The sequence below is a fragment of the Telopea speciosissima genome, chromosome 1, assembly GCF_018873765.1.
Source record: "Telopea speciosissima isolate NSW1024214 ecotype Mountain lineage chromosome 1, Tspe_v1, whole genome shotgun sequence".
NCBI classification, from domain to species: domain Eukaryota; kingdom Viridiplantae; phylum Streptophyta; class Magnoliopsida; order Proteales; family Proteaceae; genus Telopea; species Telopea speciosissima.
This window is the reverse complement of record NC_057916.1, coordinates 13,320,946-13,335,256: the sequence shown is the minus strand read 5'-3', so window position 1 is coordinate 13,335,256 and position 14,311 is coordinate 13,320,946. Positions and strand designations below refer to the sequence as shown.

At 35.7% G+C, this 14,311-nt stretch overlaps 1 protein-coding gene across 1 annotated transcript; it reads right to left on the bottom strand.

The window, feature by feature from the left end:
* Nucleotides 1–11,507: 11,507 nt before the first annotated feature.
* On the bottom strand, nt 11,508–12,163 carry LOC122644949 (zinc finger protein ZAT8-like). Its single transcript, XM_043838311.1, has one exon. It carries the CDS (start codon nt 12,122–12,124, stop codon nt 11,516–11,518), a length of 609 nt encoding a protein of 202 aa, XP_043694246.1. The 5' UTR covers nt 12,125–12,163; the 3' UTR covers nt 11,508–11,515.
* Nucleotides 12,164–14,311: the final 2,148 nt, after the last annotated feature.

Sequence of the window (14,311 nt, the reverse complement as noted above, 5' to 3'; positions counted from 1 at the left end):
GGTCTATGTAAATAATCTTCTCTTCTTTTTCTTTCTATTTGTTTCTTTTTTCTTAGGATTCAAGGCATTGTAAAAGAGGAAGGAGAAGAGAATATTCTCTTTTCTTAGGGAATATTTCTCCTACACTTCCCTCTTCTCTCTTCTCCTCTCTTCCCCCTATAAATACCCTTTGCCCTTTGGGTTGTAAGAAGTCAATTTTTTTTTAGTTTAGTTTTTAATTAGTTTCTAGTTCAATATTAATTCAGTTTTTTGTGTAATTTTTAGTTCATTCACTTAGTAAAATTTCTTTTCTTCTTGTCCTTCTAAGTTGTGATTTTTGGCCTTTCTAAGTTCTAGTTTGCTTTTTAATTTTCATTTAACGGTTGTAATAGGTTTAGTTTATGCTTTAATTTCAATTTAAGTCTTCAATTGGGTTATAATTTCTTAATTCTAGTATAGGTTTTAAGCCTTCTAGTCTAAGTTCTTAAGTTGATGACAAGACTTGAAGATTTAGAAGAGGAGGCCATGATAAGTTTATGCAAGTATTTAAGCTTTTCAAGTACATTCATGCAAGCACATCCATGTTTTACTATCTAAACTCTCAATCTCATTCTCCCTCTCCTCTATCTTCTTCTTCTTCTCCCTCTATTTCTTTTATTTTTTTTATATGATTGTGGTATGTGGATGTACTTTTATTCCCTTATTTCTTTTTATGTGATTATGAAGTGTGGCTGCGTTTTTGTTATTCCTTCTAATTCGCTTTAGTTTGATAGGTTAGATGCTCATGTGTTAGGACGTCGATTTAATCCCTTAATTTTGTTAGATGCTTATGAGTTAGGATGCATTGATTTTTGTTAGTTTAATTAGTTTAATTTAACACTTTAATTTGGTTCACTTTGCATTACTTTTAAGTTAGTTAAATAAAGTGGCGTATATCTCCTCGTGTTCGACCCGCAGTTACGATTGACCCGTACGCTTGCGGTTTTATTTTAACTCAAACAACAATCCACAACCCAAACTATAGAATACAATACATCAACTCTCAGCAATAACAATTTTAAAAATTGTTATGAAACCCATTACTGTATGTCATGAATCATAATCCAAAACCAATATTCCATGGTTCTGCTCCAAACATGCACAGAAGATCTAATTTAGTATTGAAAAAAATTTATAAAAATATAAGAATCCCCTAACCACACCCATGCACGACACACCCATGATCCTAAGGTGAATCATAATCCAAAATCCATTCCATTAGTGAAGTCTGTGAATCAAATCCATCACTAAAATGAAGTTCATAGGAGAAGCATAGAAATATACCCTATCGATCATACATCTCTATTGTCTCTTGACCCATTAATCAGATGTTGGTATACATCAATGGATTCAAATAATGCATTAATTTTTGTTAGCCAAAAACTGCATTAATATTATATTAACAATAGAATTATATCATGTGCATGTAGAACAACAGGATTTATGAAAACCGCAAAATTGAGACACATTCCTCATCTGAACTTTGTCTTGTTTTCTATCAATCTCTCACCTAACTTTGATTAATTATTCTCGGAACTGGTTTGTCACTAATGGCCCAAATGAAATACACTCAATCTGGTTTTTCTCCTAAAAAGAAAACCTCAATTTTTATGAATGTTTTGAGCCGAACGAACATGGGCTCATTTTCTTATATTATTCTAATTGAACTAAAGACTCAGAGAAAAGGTTACAACTAATTACAAGTAATTAACAAACCATGAAAGAGAAAGAAAGGGTTGTTCCAACTTCCAAACCCAAATTATGGGTTTTTTGTTTGGACCCTCATTCTCTGATTATATATATATATATTCATGTAGGATTAAGAATAATAAAAGAAAATTTGATAGTGATTAAGAAATTAACTAAAGGGGTTCTTCCAACTCAACCATGGGTCTATGTTTGGAAATTAACTAAAACAAAAATGAAAAAGATGGGTATTATTTTTTTGAAAGCTTTTAAGTCTTTCGACCTGGAAAACCCCACAAAAAATCAAAACTAATCACACTCATTGATAACCTAAGTACCCAATAAGTAGTGGATCGAGTCTGGTAAGAATTTATTAAATAAAAGATCTTATTAATTAAATGATCATTATCATGAGCAGTCAAGAAAGAGAGAGATTGTACGCGTGTCAAACCATGATTTAACCCAAAGATTAGCATGTGAGGTGGATGGAGATTCTATGACTAATATATGTTAATTTGTATTAGCTATAGATGATTAGAAGGAATGTGTCTTAATCATGTATCAAGGAATGTGTCTTAATCATGTATCAAATAAGATAAACATAGACAGGAACCCCTCACCCTCACCCCCTCATCCCCTCTCTCCTCCCCAACTCATTTTCCCCTTAAGCTGTAACATTTGTTTAAGGTAATAACATTAGTTGACTGATCCCATGGCTGATGGGGAAGTGCTGAGGATTCGCGTGGCGAGTCTCGATTGGTCATTGAAAGATACCCTATATAGATCACAGTACCTACCTTCATATTTCACCTGATAACACAATTTGAATAGATTGATTTAAGGTGGAAGAAAATGAAACATATCTACATAAGGCACTCTCTAATTGACAGATGCTTCAGGCTTCTGTCATCAAGGAGAAAATTTTTAACTAAGAACCTTTATTCTACTTTTTAATTTGGACAAAGAAGCTTCTATATATATTGATGACTCCTTTTGTGAGATTTGCTGTCATTATCATTGCAATATGGGTTTAGGCCGGTTTAGCCAAAAGTTACTAATTAATTATATATTCATTACCATAATAACAATTTATTAAGGAAAGGATTGTTCTAATGACACGTTTCGAAAGGTGATTCAATCATTTTAGTCCACTGCCTTTTTGACAATCGCAATACTTGTATAATAAATGAAAAATAATTTTCATAATCAAGAAGACAAAGTCCATTGAAGGAGGTGTTTGGCTGGACCATTAATCTGTGTTTGTTTAGCCCTTGGAATTATCGATGTGCATATGTAGTTAATCCTTAATTAATTAACAATAATTAACTTACGAAGTTCGATTTTCCTTTGTAATCTGCCTAAGCAATGACATTAAGCTAAAGTATTTCCTTCCACATCATTCATGCATCAAGCTATGCCTATAATATGATCATCTACTCAACATTCACTACTAAAAATAGATTATGTTACATTGGCCGGTGTTGTGCATAATCAATATGAATAGAAGAATCACGAAGATTTATGCTAGAAATTTTGCAATCACAATCAGTTCTTATGAACCTTCCAATTAGTTAAAATTTTACGACAACTTTAGGCCATTAAGACGGCTTTTTTCTATTTAAAAAATCAAATAATGTTGAGTTGTGTTGGGTCGGGTCGGGTCGGGTCATGACCAGAATCGGTGAGATACTCCCCATTTAATTTATTTGTAATTACATGAAGTGGAATATATCAAATTAAACTCTTCTTAATTTTTTCTTGTAGATGTAGGTATATTATCGAACCACGTAAATTTTATTTTTTAAAATATATTTTTAATCAATAAATAGTACGTAGTGAAACCTGAAACTTCCATATATAGTACTATTAATAATGTCCTTTGGATGTTGGAGAAATGATTGGTGTGGAAGGTATATCAGATGAAGCTTGGAACTATTGGAGAGCAAGGCAAAACTGCCCAAAAGGAGTTTAAGAATTTATAGCTTTGATTAGTTGGGTCGTAGGGCAATGACTGAAAAGTGCCCATGCTCTATCACATCTGAACGACCAAGATTTACGCATCAATAATAAGGGTGTCAATTTAAAACTGAAATTGAAAATTGAAATTAAAACCCCACGTAAATCAGTTTTTTTGTTTTTTTTTCCTTCAAATTTTAGAATCTTTTGTTGAATCGATTTGTTTCATGATTGAAACCATCAAACCGAATTAAATTACATATTTTCAAACTAAATCAAATCAAATAAGGAAATGAATAAATCATATATATTTTTAATATTTTAATCAACGTGGATGATAAATTCTATTCCATTTGAATGTTTAGAAAACTATGATGGATTATGAACCTAACAGATAAAGTGTTATTTTGTTGGTTAGGATGTTAAAAGTTGGCTCAAACACCTAAAATAAGGCCCATTCAAATATAAATTAAATCAAAATCTAACAGAGCAAATCTGGTTGTAGTTTGAAAAATAGGCACTTATTTTGTTTTGGTTTAATTTCGATTTCAACAACGTTGCATAAACATAACACAAAACATTTCAATGATGTATCTTGGTTGGTAGATATGTCTGATTAGCAATCTTATTGTTAGGTCCTATTTGTTTGATGGAGAAAAGTGGAAAAGGTAAAAAGGGGTGGGAAACTTGTACTTATTTCTCAAAAGCTACTACAAATGTGATTGTTTGGTAAGATAGGGTGAGAAACTTTCAGACAAGTTCATTAAATGCATTTCTTTTTCCCACTTCTATTCACTTTCAAAGTCATACCAAATTGGTAGGACTTCAACACTATTTATGGAAAAATTACTTTTGAGTCTGTTTCTCTCCTCTTCCTGTTTCCTTTATTTCTTCAACGCTATTTATGGAAAAGTTATTTTTGAGTATGTCTCTCTCCTCTTCCTATTTCCTTTATTTCCCATAAAATCCCATCCGATGTTCATTTCCTCTCTCCTATTAAATCCCACCCCTCTACAAAATGCATATTCCATTATTTTCATCTTTCTCTATCAACCTAACACACAACATGTGAGATCCACTCACATAAGTTTCTCACTCATTTTTATCCATCAAACAAACATAATCAAAGTTTCAAAAATATATTGAAAATATATTTTAAGATTTAGATCGTATTCATCATTTAAAAGACGGTACACAAATCCGTATAAACTTTCACATCAGGTTACTCACATATGATATAAAAACGTTACTCTCGCATGACATCGTGGAATTTTTATCTCTTCCAATTCTGACACTCTCCAATTCCCTCCAATCCCTCACATGGGAGTGAAATGACCACTTACCCACTGTCTTGGGAAGTGTGTCCAATCAATGGGTAAGTGGTCATTTCAACTCCCATATGAGGGATTGGAGGGAAATTGGAGGGTGTCAGAATTAGAAGTGATAATGGTCCGCCAGCAACATATACGTGGAAAAGTGATTGGGGAAGTCTACAAAAGAAAAGACTAAGGAGATCACTTGACACGTAAGTTGAAACAACTTCTGTTATGTCCTTTTGTTAGGTAACAGAGAAATCAATAATTTTTGAAGGTTTAAATTGGATTGGTTTATAGATTGTTTCCCCTTATCAGCAGGGATCTTCCCCATTTCAGCCGGCAGATATTCTTATCAACCAGAGGAAAGAATACCCACAAAAGTCCTTCGATCTTTTCGTATCTAAATGGAGATTTTTTTTGCACTCTTGAAATTATAGTTAATTTTATCCTTAAGATCTAGTTTATGTTTTTCTTAAGGTTTGACTTACGACTTTCTGCTTTAATTTTTGTAGTTTTGTAGCTTGTGATCACTTTGTATATAAATATGTGGGAGGAGATAGAGTTTGGTACCGTTTAATTCCAGTGATGTTAACATTTACGGAAAGAGAAATATAACAACCCTAAAATGAGTCAATCTAAGATCTCACACAAATTTTCTGTTACACTAGTAGCAGGAATGTTCCTATTACAAGATTGGCAGTCAAGGAAATGGGATCATGTTCTTTGTGTTGCAGCACAGGCTGCGTACAGACACATGAGCCTGCCACTCAGGGGGGCAGGGTGGTTATTGCACTCACCCCCATGTGTCTGGGCATAGTCTGCACCCCCAGCACAGAAAACATCCTCCCTTTAGAAAATACTAAAACCTAGGAGGGTATTTATGAACCCAAAGGGGAAGTTTATTATTCTATTTCCTTGGCTGCTAACCTTGTAGCAGGAACATTCCTACTATGAGCGTAGGAGCAAAATTTTTTCCCTTTCCTTTCCTTCAATCATAATCGATCAATTTTAGACAATATTCAAAAGGCTTGTGATAACAACAAGTGGCACTTGTACTCCTAGTTTATTCTTCTTTCTTCTTCGGACTGTTAGTAAAAAAATGGTCGATATTTTGGGGAAAGATTGATTTTTACCATACCAACGGTCAATGGAGAATCCCTTGACTATGGGGATCAATACCGTCTGATAGGCATGCGGAAGAGTATATCCAATCCATACAATTAGATTCGGAGTTTATGATAGGACAAGAGTTCCATCGTATGATCATATCATCAATAAAATAGGGATTCTCCTCATTTCACTGGTGAAGAATTTTTTTTACCATTTGGGTAAGTACAGTGTGAATGACCTTCCAAAGTTTGTAAGTTTAAAAATTGATTTTGTGTCTGTGTCTCAAGAATTGAACTCTATTCTATATATATATTAATTCTTGACCGCATATTCTTTTTTATCTTCTTCTTTCACTTGAAATCTATTTCATGATTAATTGATGATCCAATGGCTTGGGATATAAGTAAGAGGGAGCACTCGAGACAAACTTTGAGTTGCTCAAGCACACCATGAAGACTTTAAGATCCAACGGCTGAGGAAGCCTAGAGGGGCTGAGGGTGATTTCGGTGTTTCAGGACCTACCTTATATGCTACAATGTTCCATTTTCTCTATTGAGAAAGTTTTCCTCGATCATGGGAGAACGAAAACCAATATATTTTTCAAAAGTTTGATGTTTTAAACCATTGTCAAAAGATATTCAAAACCTTAATTTTGTCCAGTGGTATATATTCCTTTTGGCGAATAACTTACGTGTGGTAGGGGACCCTCAATCCCTACATTGCTTACAATGGGGCCCCAATTAAGCTACCACATGGCTGCTGATATTAGGGCTATCTAAGAATGCCTAGGTGGATTGTGCAAGAAACCAAAAACCCTACAAAGAAATTGCTTAAAGCATGCCAAGACCGAGAGTTTCAAAAAAATTTTGACTGAAAAAATGAAAAAGAAGAAAGCTACTTATTTGTGTTTTTTTTTTTTTTTTTTCTCTCTTTGGCAAATTCAACTTAGGAATTATAATTTGTTTTTTATTTTATTTTTTATGGAAAGTTCTTATCTGCACAAACTCTTATAAAGAGAAAGGGAAAAAATGTTCTTTAGATGGAACCCAGGTTAAAAATCAAGATCAGATTGGTCAAGTCAGATCGGATTTGACCTAGGCCAATCTCGATTTTAGTAAATCCGGCTTCGACGATCCTTGCACATAAAGTAAGGTGAAAGCATTTTTGGGCTGATTCAAACCGATTTCTCATCAATCCTAACTGATTTTGATTCAATCCAAAATCGACCAGGATCAATCTAGATCTTCATTTTGGGTTTTTGAATCTTGGCTGGAATTAAAAGAATATTTCATTGCAAATAGCCCTCATTAATCCATGCTTCTTTCATCTCCAACATGTAAGCCCAAATCGTGGTACTTACTTGATGGTAAGTAAGTATCACGATATATGCTGCACTTATAAGCTCATTTCTTGATACTCATTAAAATAACTTCATAAGACCGGTTATCATCGGAGCACCGAAAAAATGGAGAAATAACAATACTAATACTAATAAGGGGTTGGGGGAGGGGGCATTCTCTATGCGAAAAAGATCCTATCAATCGGGCAGTGTGCAACGCCTGGGATTGAGCAGGCGCTTTGACCGCCTTACCCCTACTTGGGCAGGGCGTTGGGCAGGGGGCAAGGCGGTAAAAATGCTTGTTCAATCCCAGGCGCTGCACGTTGCCTGGATTGACAGGATCCAAGTCCTTCTCTATGGGGGAGCATAGGAACCACGCGTGTATGGCAGCCAATGAAAACACACGCTAGCATCTCAAGGGCAGGATTTCTGCCTTTCATGGGGCGGAGTGATCATTTCCCCCCTATATTTGGGCAGGCCTCTGTGTCCCTATATTGTATAATATCTGTTCCCTCACCCCTACTACTACTACTACTAATAATAATAATATTTTTTAAATAAATAAAAAGACTTCATAACTGTAGTTCACTTATCTCTAATAGTTATTGAAGAAGTTGAAAACATTATAGAAATAAAAATAAAAGGCACTACATCATAGTAGAGTATAATTGTAGGGAAAAAATGTACACTGCACTGGGGGTGCAGGATGCGCCCAGACACATGGGGGGTGGGCAAAATGGTCGCCCTGTCCAGCCCAATGTGTCTGGGCACAGCTTGCGACCCCTATGTGCTCCCAGGTAGAGAACATCACCCCATAATTGTATAACCAGAAAAGGTTGAGAAAGGTCCACCATCAGCCCATAGTTTCCAACCTCTATTTGGGTTAGGCTTGGGATATCAAAAGATCCAAAGATCAGGAGCCAAATCAAGCCCACAAATGTAATGAAAACCTCAGACCGGGGGTACCACCAATTTTGAAGTGACCATATAAGCTTGAGCTTTTGTGTTTCAGGGAAAAAAAAAAAAAAAAAGAGCTTGTTATATGGTGCTTGATGGTTTAAAAAAAGAAAATGAAAAAATTTCTTCAAACAGTCCAGCCCGACGGCCCCATCTCATTGTGCCATTTGGATTAACAATGTATCAAATTTCAAATCTAGGGTTGTGTTTGGTATGCATTATTAGGATAAATTCTGGGTTGAGACTCTAGAATGCATTCTAAAACCCAATCCTTCTCTATTTCCTCGGTTTAGAATACGTTCTAAACCCATAATCTATTCCGATAACGCATATCAAACACAAACCTAATCCAATCAACTAACCTACCGTGTATGTTCATATTCAAAACATTCTTGTGCATTCTGTCATAGTCAAGATTTTTCAGACCTTTATTTTGCTAAATCATAATCAAGTAACCCAAGAAGTATGAATGGGACTGAACCATTTTACAAGGTAACAAAGTGCAGTTACTGGTGAGGAGAGCTGAGGGACGTCTGATAGATGCTTGGTGTGAAAGCTGGGCCAAGCTTGGGCCGGGATGGGCTGGGCTGGGCTGGGCTATGTGCAAAATTGGTCAGAACTCAAATTAAGGGCCGTGGGCTGGGCCAAAAAAGTAAAGAAGGCGGATTAGTTTCGGGCCCACATTAAACTGTAATCTCTCTGTTTTTAAAAGGGTATACAGTTACAGCTACAATTGCAAAATTTGCAATTGGTATGAAGCATAAAAGAGCCAATAAATCATAGGGGGCTTTAAAAAGCAATAAAATATAAAATTTCTCTGACATTTTATTGGACTGTTACATCACAAACATGTTATATCTCAGAGCGGCCAGATGGGGGGGATTCCTACTCTGAGATGAGGACTTATCTTTCGACTGAGTTCAATTGATTCTGGCCGATTTTAGGCCAATTCCAACCCCGATTTCCAGTTTTTAAACCTTGTTGAATCTGATAGTTTCAGACCTCAATGGCACCTTATCATTCTCAATAGTCCATAACAAATACAAAAAATGCAGCGATTTCCAAACATGGGTGTAAAGTATGAATATGTTCCATTGGGCAGATGGTATGGATATCTTTTACTTCATAGCAGTAGGATGAGATTGAGATTTGCAACAAAACCCAATAAATGGATTAGTGGAGTGATTTGCAAATTGGTTGTGTTAAAAGGACAGGATATGCATGCTTAAATTGGCCTATCCTTAAATTTTTTTTTTGGGTTCCTTCCTTCAACCCCTAATTAAACCCTATTTGATATTATTAAACTGTCTATTTACTGAATTCATGAGAAGAGGCATGAATCTTATGTATAAATTAATTGTAATTTTCGTCTTAATTGTAGACATGGCAATGGTAGGTATAGGGTTTAATGTATATATTTAGAAAATATTATTTAGTGACAATTAAATAAGTCACTTTTGAATTATTTTGAAAATACCTTTTTATCTCACTTAAAAAACTTTATTTGTAAGACTTAAAAACCTTTTGGGAATAAGATAATGGGACAATCAAAAGAATGACTAAATAAATCTATAAAAGAGTTATTTAATTTTTCAAAGAAATATCATTCAAGAGAAGAATGTGTGTAGAACCTAAGACCTCCAGAACAACAAGTTTATGGAGACTATGAAAGAGTTATTTAGACAATCCCTACAAAAATTAACTAAAATGTGAGAGGGCATCTGCTTCCACGCTCTTGTTTTCTTATCTTTTTGTTCTTTCTTTTAAGATTATGGTTTTTTTATTTTTTATTAAGGTAACATAGATTATATTCCTTATTCTTACACAAAATTGACAGATTTTTTAAAGCTTTAACTTATCTTCACACACAAGATAACTATCTCTTTAAGAAGCACTCGTATATGTACATATTTTTAGCCCGAATATTATCTGGGATCCGGGAATGCCGTTAAATTGTATTAAGATAAAAAATCTATTAATAAGAATAAAGGGCGTACATAATCCGCCTTACCCCAACCCATAGAAAAAATTCATGCTCAATTTTACGCAATCCTATATAAATATCGATATCAGTTTCGAACAATATTGAGACTAGTATCATTATTATTACTTTCAATACATAATGGTTTTGAAAAATAAAAAACTTAATTTTTAGGTGATTTTACCCTTAATATGAACCATTATGCTGATACAATATCAACTAAATATATTGCAGATCAATCCATACTAATGATGGATGTACATGTACGATTACGTGTCTCGCTGTTGTTTATAGCGAAAATGTGTTAAAAGAGTGACCGGATCATGTCCTTGTAAAAGTATCGTCCAAGACCCTTCAGGGCCACTCACATGGAATCTACTCCTCATGTGGGTCCCAATATGATGTATAAGTAGGGTTGAGAACTCCAAAAACAGTATCAGCAGGGTCATGGTTCTCACCACATACGGGAGGATAGAAATAGACGTGTAAACGGATCGGATTCGGATCGGATACGGATCGGATGTGATCGGAGCCGGATATTCCCTGGCCGAATACGGATACCTCTAAACAGATTCGGATGCGGATCGGATTCGGATTTTCGACCATCCGTTTACATATCTGCCTTGTGTAACCCGGACCTTCCTCCCCCTAGCGGATACAATTCTCTCTCAATCCATATCTCTTAGATCATGATTCTCTTTTCATCATATTCTAGAACTTGTTTAATCTTCAAAAACCCTAAAAATCATTATTTACTTAATTTTTTATTATTAAGTATTCGGATTTTTTTTCGGACGGATTTTAATTGGAGTATTCGGATTATTTTCCGGATATCTCTAAACGAATACGGATGCCCCTAAAAGAATACGGATGCGAATTCGGATTCGGATTTCGGTTATCCATTTACATCCCTAGATAGAAAGCGTTGAAAAAAGACAAACTTGTTCATCACAAAGTCTAAGAAAATAATGGATTAAAGTCTCATTAAAAACCAGTATGTACAAGACCGAATACTTGATCTATATAGCGTCTCTGTGTACGTCTACATTATTTAAATCAAATGAAATAATATGTAACGGAAAAAAAAAAAAAAAAAAAAAAATCAGCCACAAACGTGGTGGACGGGGCATGAGAATAATCAGAACCAGTCCATCAAGCAATCAAGGACGGGACAGTAGAGATCTTCCCAATCGAAAAATCCAATCCAATTTCGTTTTCGAAAGGTGTCAAATTCAAATCCAAGCATAAAACCCTTCTACTCTGAGACTTCTTCAGCACCGCCACTTGTGTCGTCGCCGTCGTCATCGTGGGTGGTGATGGTCGTTGAGCTGGTGGCGGAGGAGATAAGCTGCCACCTCCTCCGGGCAAGGCGGTTCTATGGCGTCTCATGTGCCCACCCAAAGCTTGCCCAACAGCAAACTCTAAACCGCATATGGAACACTCGTGGGTTTTAGGCTTCGTGGGTGTGTTGTGCGGTTGCGATTGGTGATGTGGGTCATCTCCTCCCAACCCAAGTTCCATTAATCTGGGCTTCTTGTGGCTTGCTCTGTGTCCTCCTAATGCTTGAAACGATGGGAATTGTCGATTACAGGTCTTGCACTCAAAGCTGCGACCCGAAGAGTTAGCCACCGACTCGTCGGATTCAATTCCAACTCTTCCTCCTCCTCCTCCTCCTACTCCTGCTCCTCGAGCCAATAACATCAAGCAATTGGCCATGGATATGTTCTCTATCTCTCCTTCACTTGATCTGCTTCGCTTCATCACTGCTGCTATGTCTATATTGATTGATTGATTGATATCTGTAAGAGAAAAAAAGGAAGAAACAGTAAAAGCAAACGTGAAAAGGGATTCTCTGAAGTCTTGTGTCTTCACGGGGAATGGATCAAGTCACTCTTAACACTTCATGGAAAGCTGAGATTGGAAAAGTGTTTGATTGATGGGGTTTTATAGGTTCAAGCTGACCAAGTATGACTATGACTAATCTTTATTGAATGACGAGATTACCCTTTATTTCGTAGAGGCTAAGTAACAAATAAGACAAAATTAAGGAAATCCAAAGCTTTGTGTGTGTCTCTCTCTCTCTCATATCTCTGTGTGGTTTTGTTTAATTAGTTGGGGAATTAGGATTAGTGGGTAACAAGTGTATCTTAGCTAGCGGTGAGACAGCAGCCACGTAAGGATGACAACGTAGATGAGCCAATGCGGGAACGAGTCGTGAGTGGAAAGCCAACATGTAATGTAGAGAGACGGAAAGAGTGAGTCTTTGTGGAGAAGTTTCCGAGTCATCTCATCTAGAAGAGAGAGAGAGAGAGAGAGAGAGAGATAAGATTTTGTTTCCATGGGTTGCAACTTGGAAGTAAGATAGATAAACACACATGTACTGTAATGTAAAGTAAAGTAAAGTATGAAAGGGGGGAGTTGAGTTGAGTAAAGGGAGGAAGTGAGTCGAAGTCAGGGAATTGACTTATTTGATTATTATTATTGACGTTAAGACTTAGGAAAAGATAAATGAATAAAAGATGCCATCATCATCATCATCATCATCATCATCTTCTTGAACTGGTGGAACTACAACTACTCCATCTCATTACTCAAATATATATCAAAATATATCTTGTACTAAGTAATATCATTAGGTTGCTTCTTAAATTGTATAATATTAGTTAAAAAAACATTTAAAAAAGAAAAAAAAAGAAAATCACCATGCAAGCGGTGTGGGAATGATGTATTTAGTAATCGATAACAGATCATCGTATTAGCTGACGCCAATAATACACATTTGATATAAAAACCTATATATTTTCCACTGGTGATATATATGGTCATACAAATTACAATTAATTAAATTGATACCAAGTTTTATGATATCCCTCCCGGGCTCGGGCTCGGGCTCAGTAAGGGTTAAGGCAATTTGGGGCCAAGTCCGGGACAGATCTAGATTTCAATTCTAGGGTTTTAAACCCCTTCTTAATATCATTAAAAACTCGAATCATGGATGTAGAGATTCTTTTCTCGCCACAGGTGTACGTAGTAGAGTGATTTAAAAAAAAAAAAAAAAAACAAAAGAAAAAGAAAAGAAAGAAAGAAAGAAAGAAAGAAAGAAGAAGAAGAAGAAAGAAGAAGAAGAAGAAGAAAAAGTAGAAGAAGAGAAGGAAGGTGAGGACATGGGCCCGGTGTGGAAGATGAGCAGTAGTCGAAACGTGGATCACACGTTCCTACCCTTAAATGGTGACGTAATGTAATACGGTGGGGATTACTAGAACGGTGGATCGCGTATACGCGGCGGTGTCGTGTTGAGGAGTACTGAGGACTGAGGAGGAGGTGTTGTGAGTTGCGAGTTGTGACATCATGTACACACAACGCACCAACCCTCCTCTTCTGTCGCCTTCGCCTTCGACTTCGACTTCGATGTGTTCACACATTCCTTCCCCACCTCGATCTCCCACTTTGAATCACTACATTACATACATACATACATACTTGGTACTTTTAACTAAACAACACAACAAGATTTGATTTTCGAATATTCCTTTCCCTACTTACTTGTTCTCAATCTTTTTAAACTTTAAATAAATATATAATAGAAGGAATAATTTAATTTAATTTAATATAATTAATTAAAGAGTTAAGAACCACCACAAATTCACAAATTCACAAATTCACAAACTCACAAAGTCATCCACTGCGAGTAGAGAAGTGCCCCCACGCATAGGAATTAGTTAGTACTTACTGCCCGTAATTAATGAGATAATATGTAACTATGAATCAGCACATATATATTTGTTTGTCAAACAACTTAACCCACCCTATATTCAAGCTATTATAATAGTTAATAAGAAGAGAGGCTTATGTTTCATGTGTTCTCTTCTCCCGCATCAGACGGACCAATGAGTGGAGTTTTTAAGTTATTTGACAAATGAAGAGAAGCATAGATAGAGGCTGTGGAAG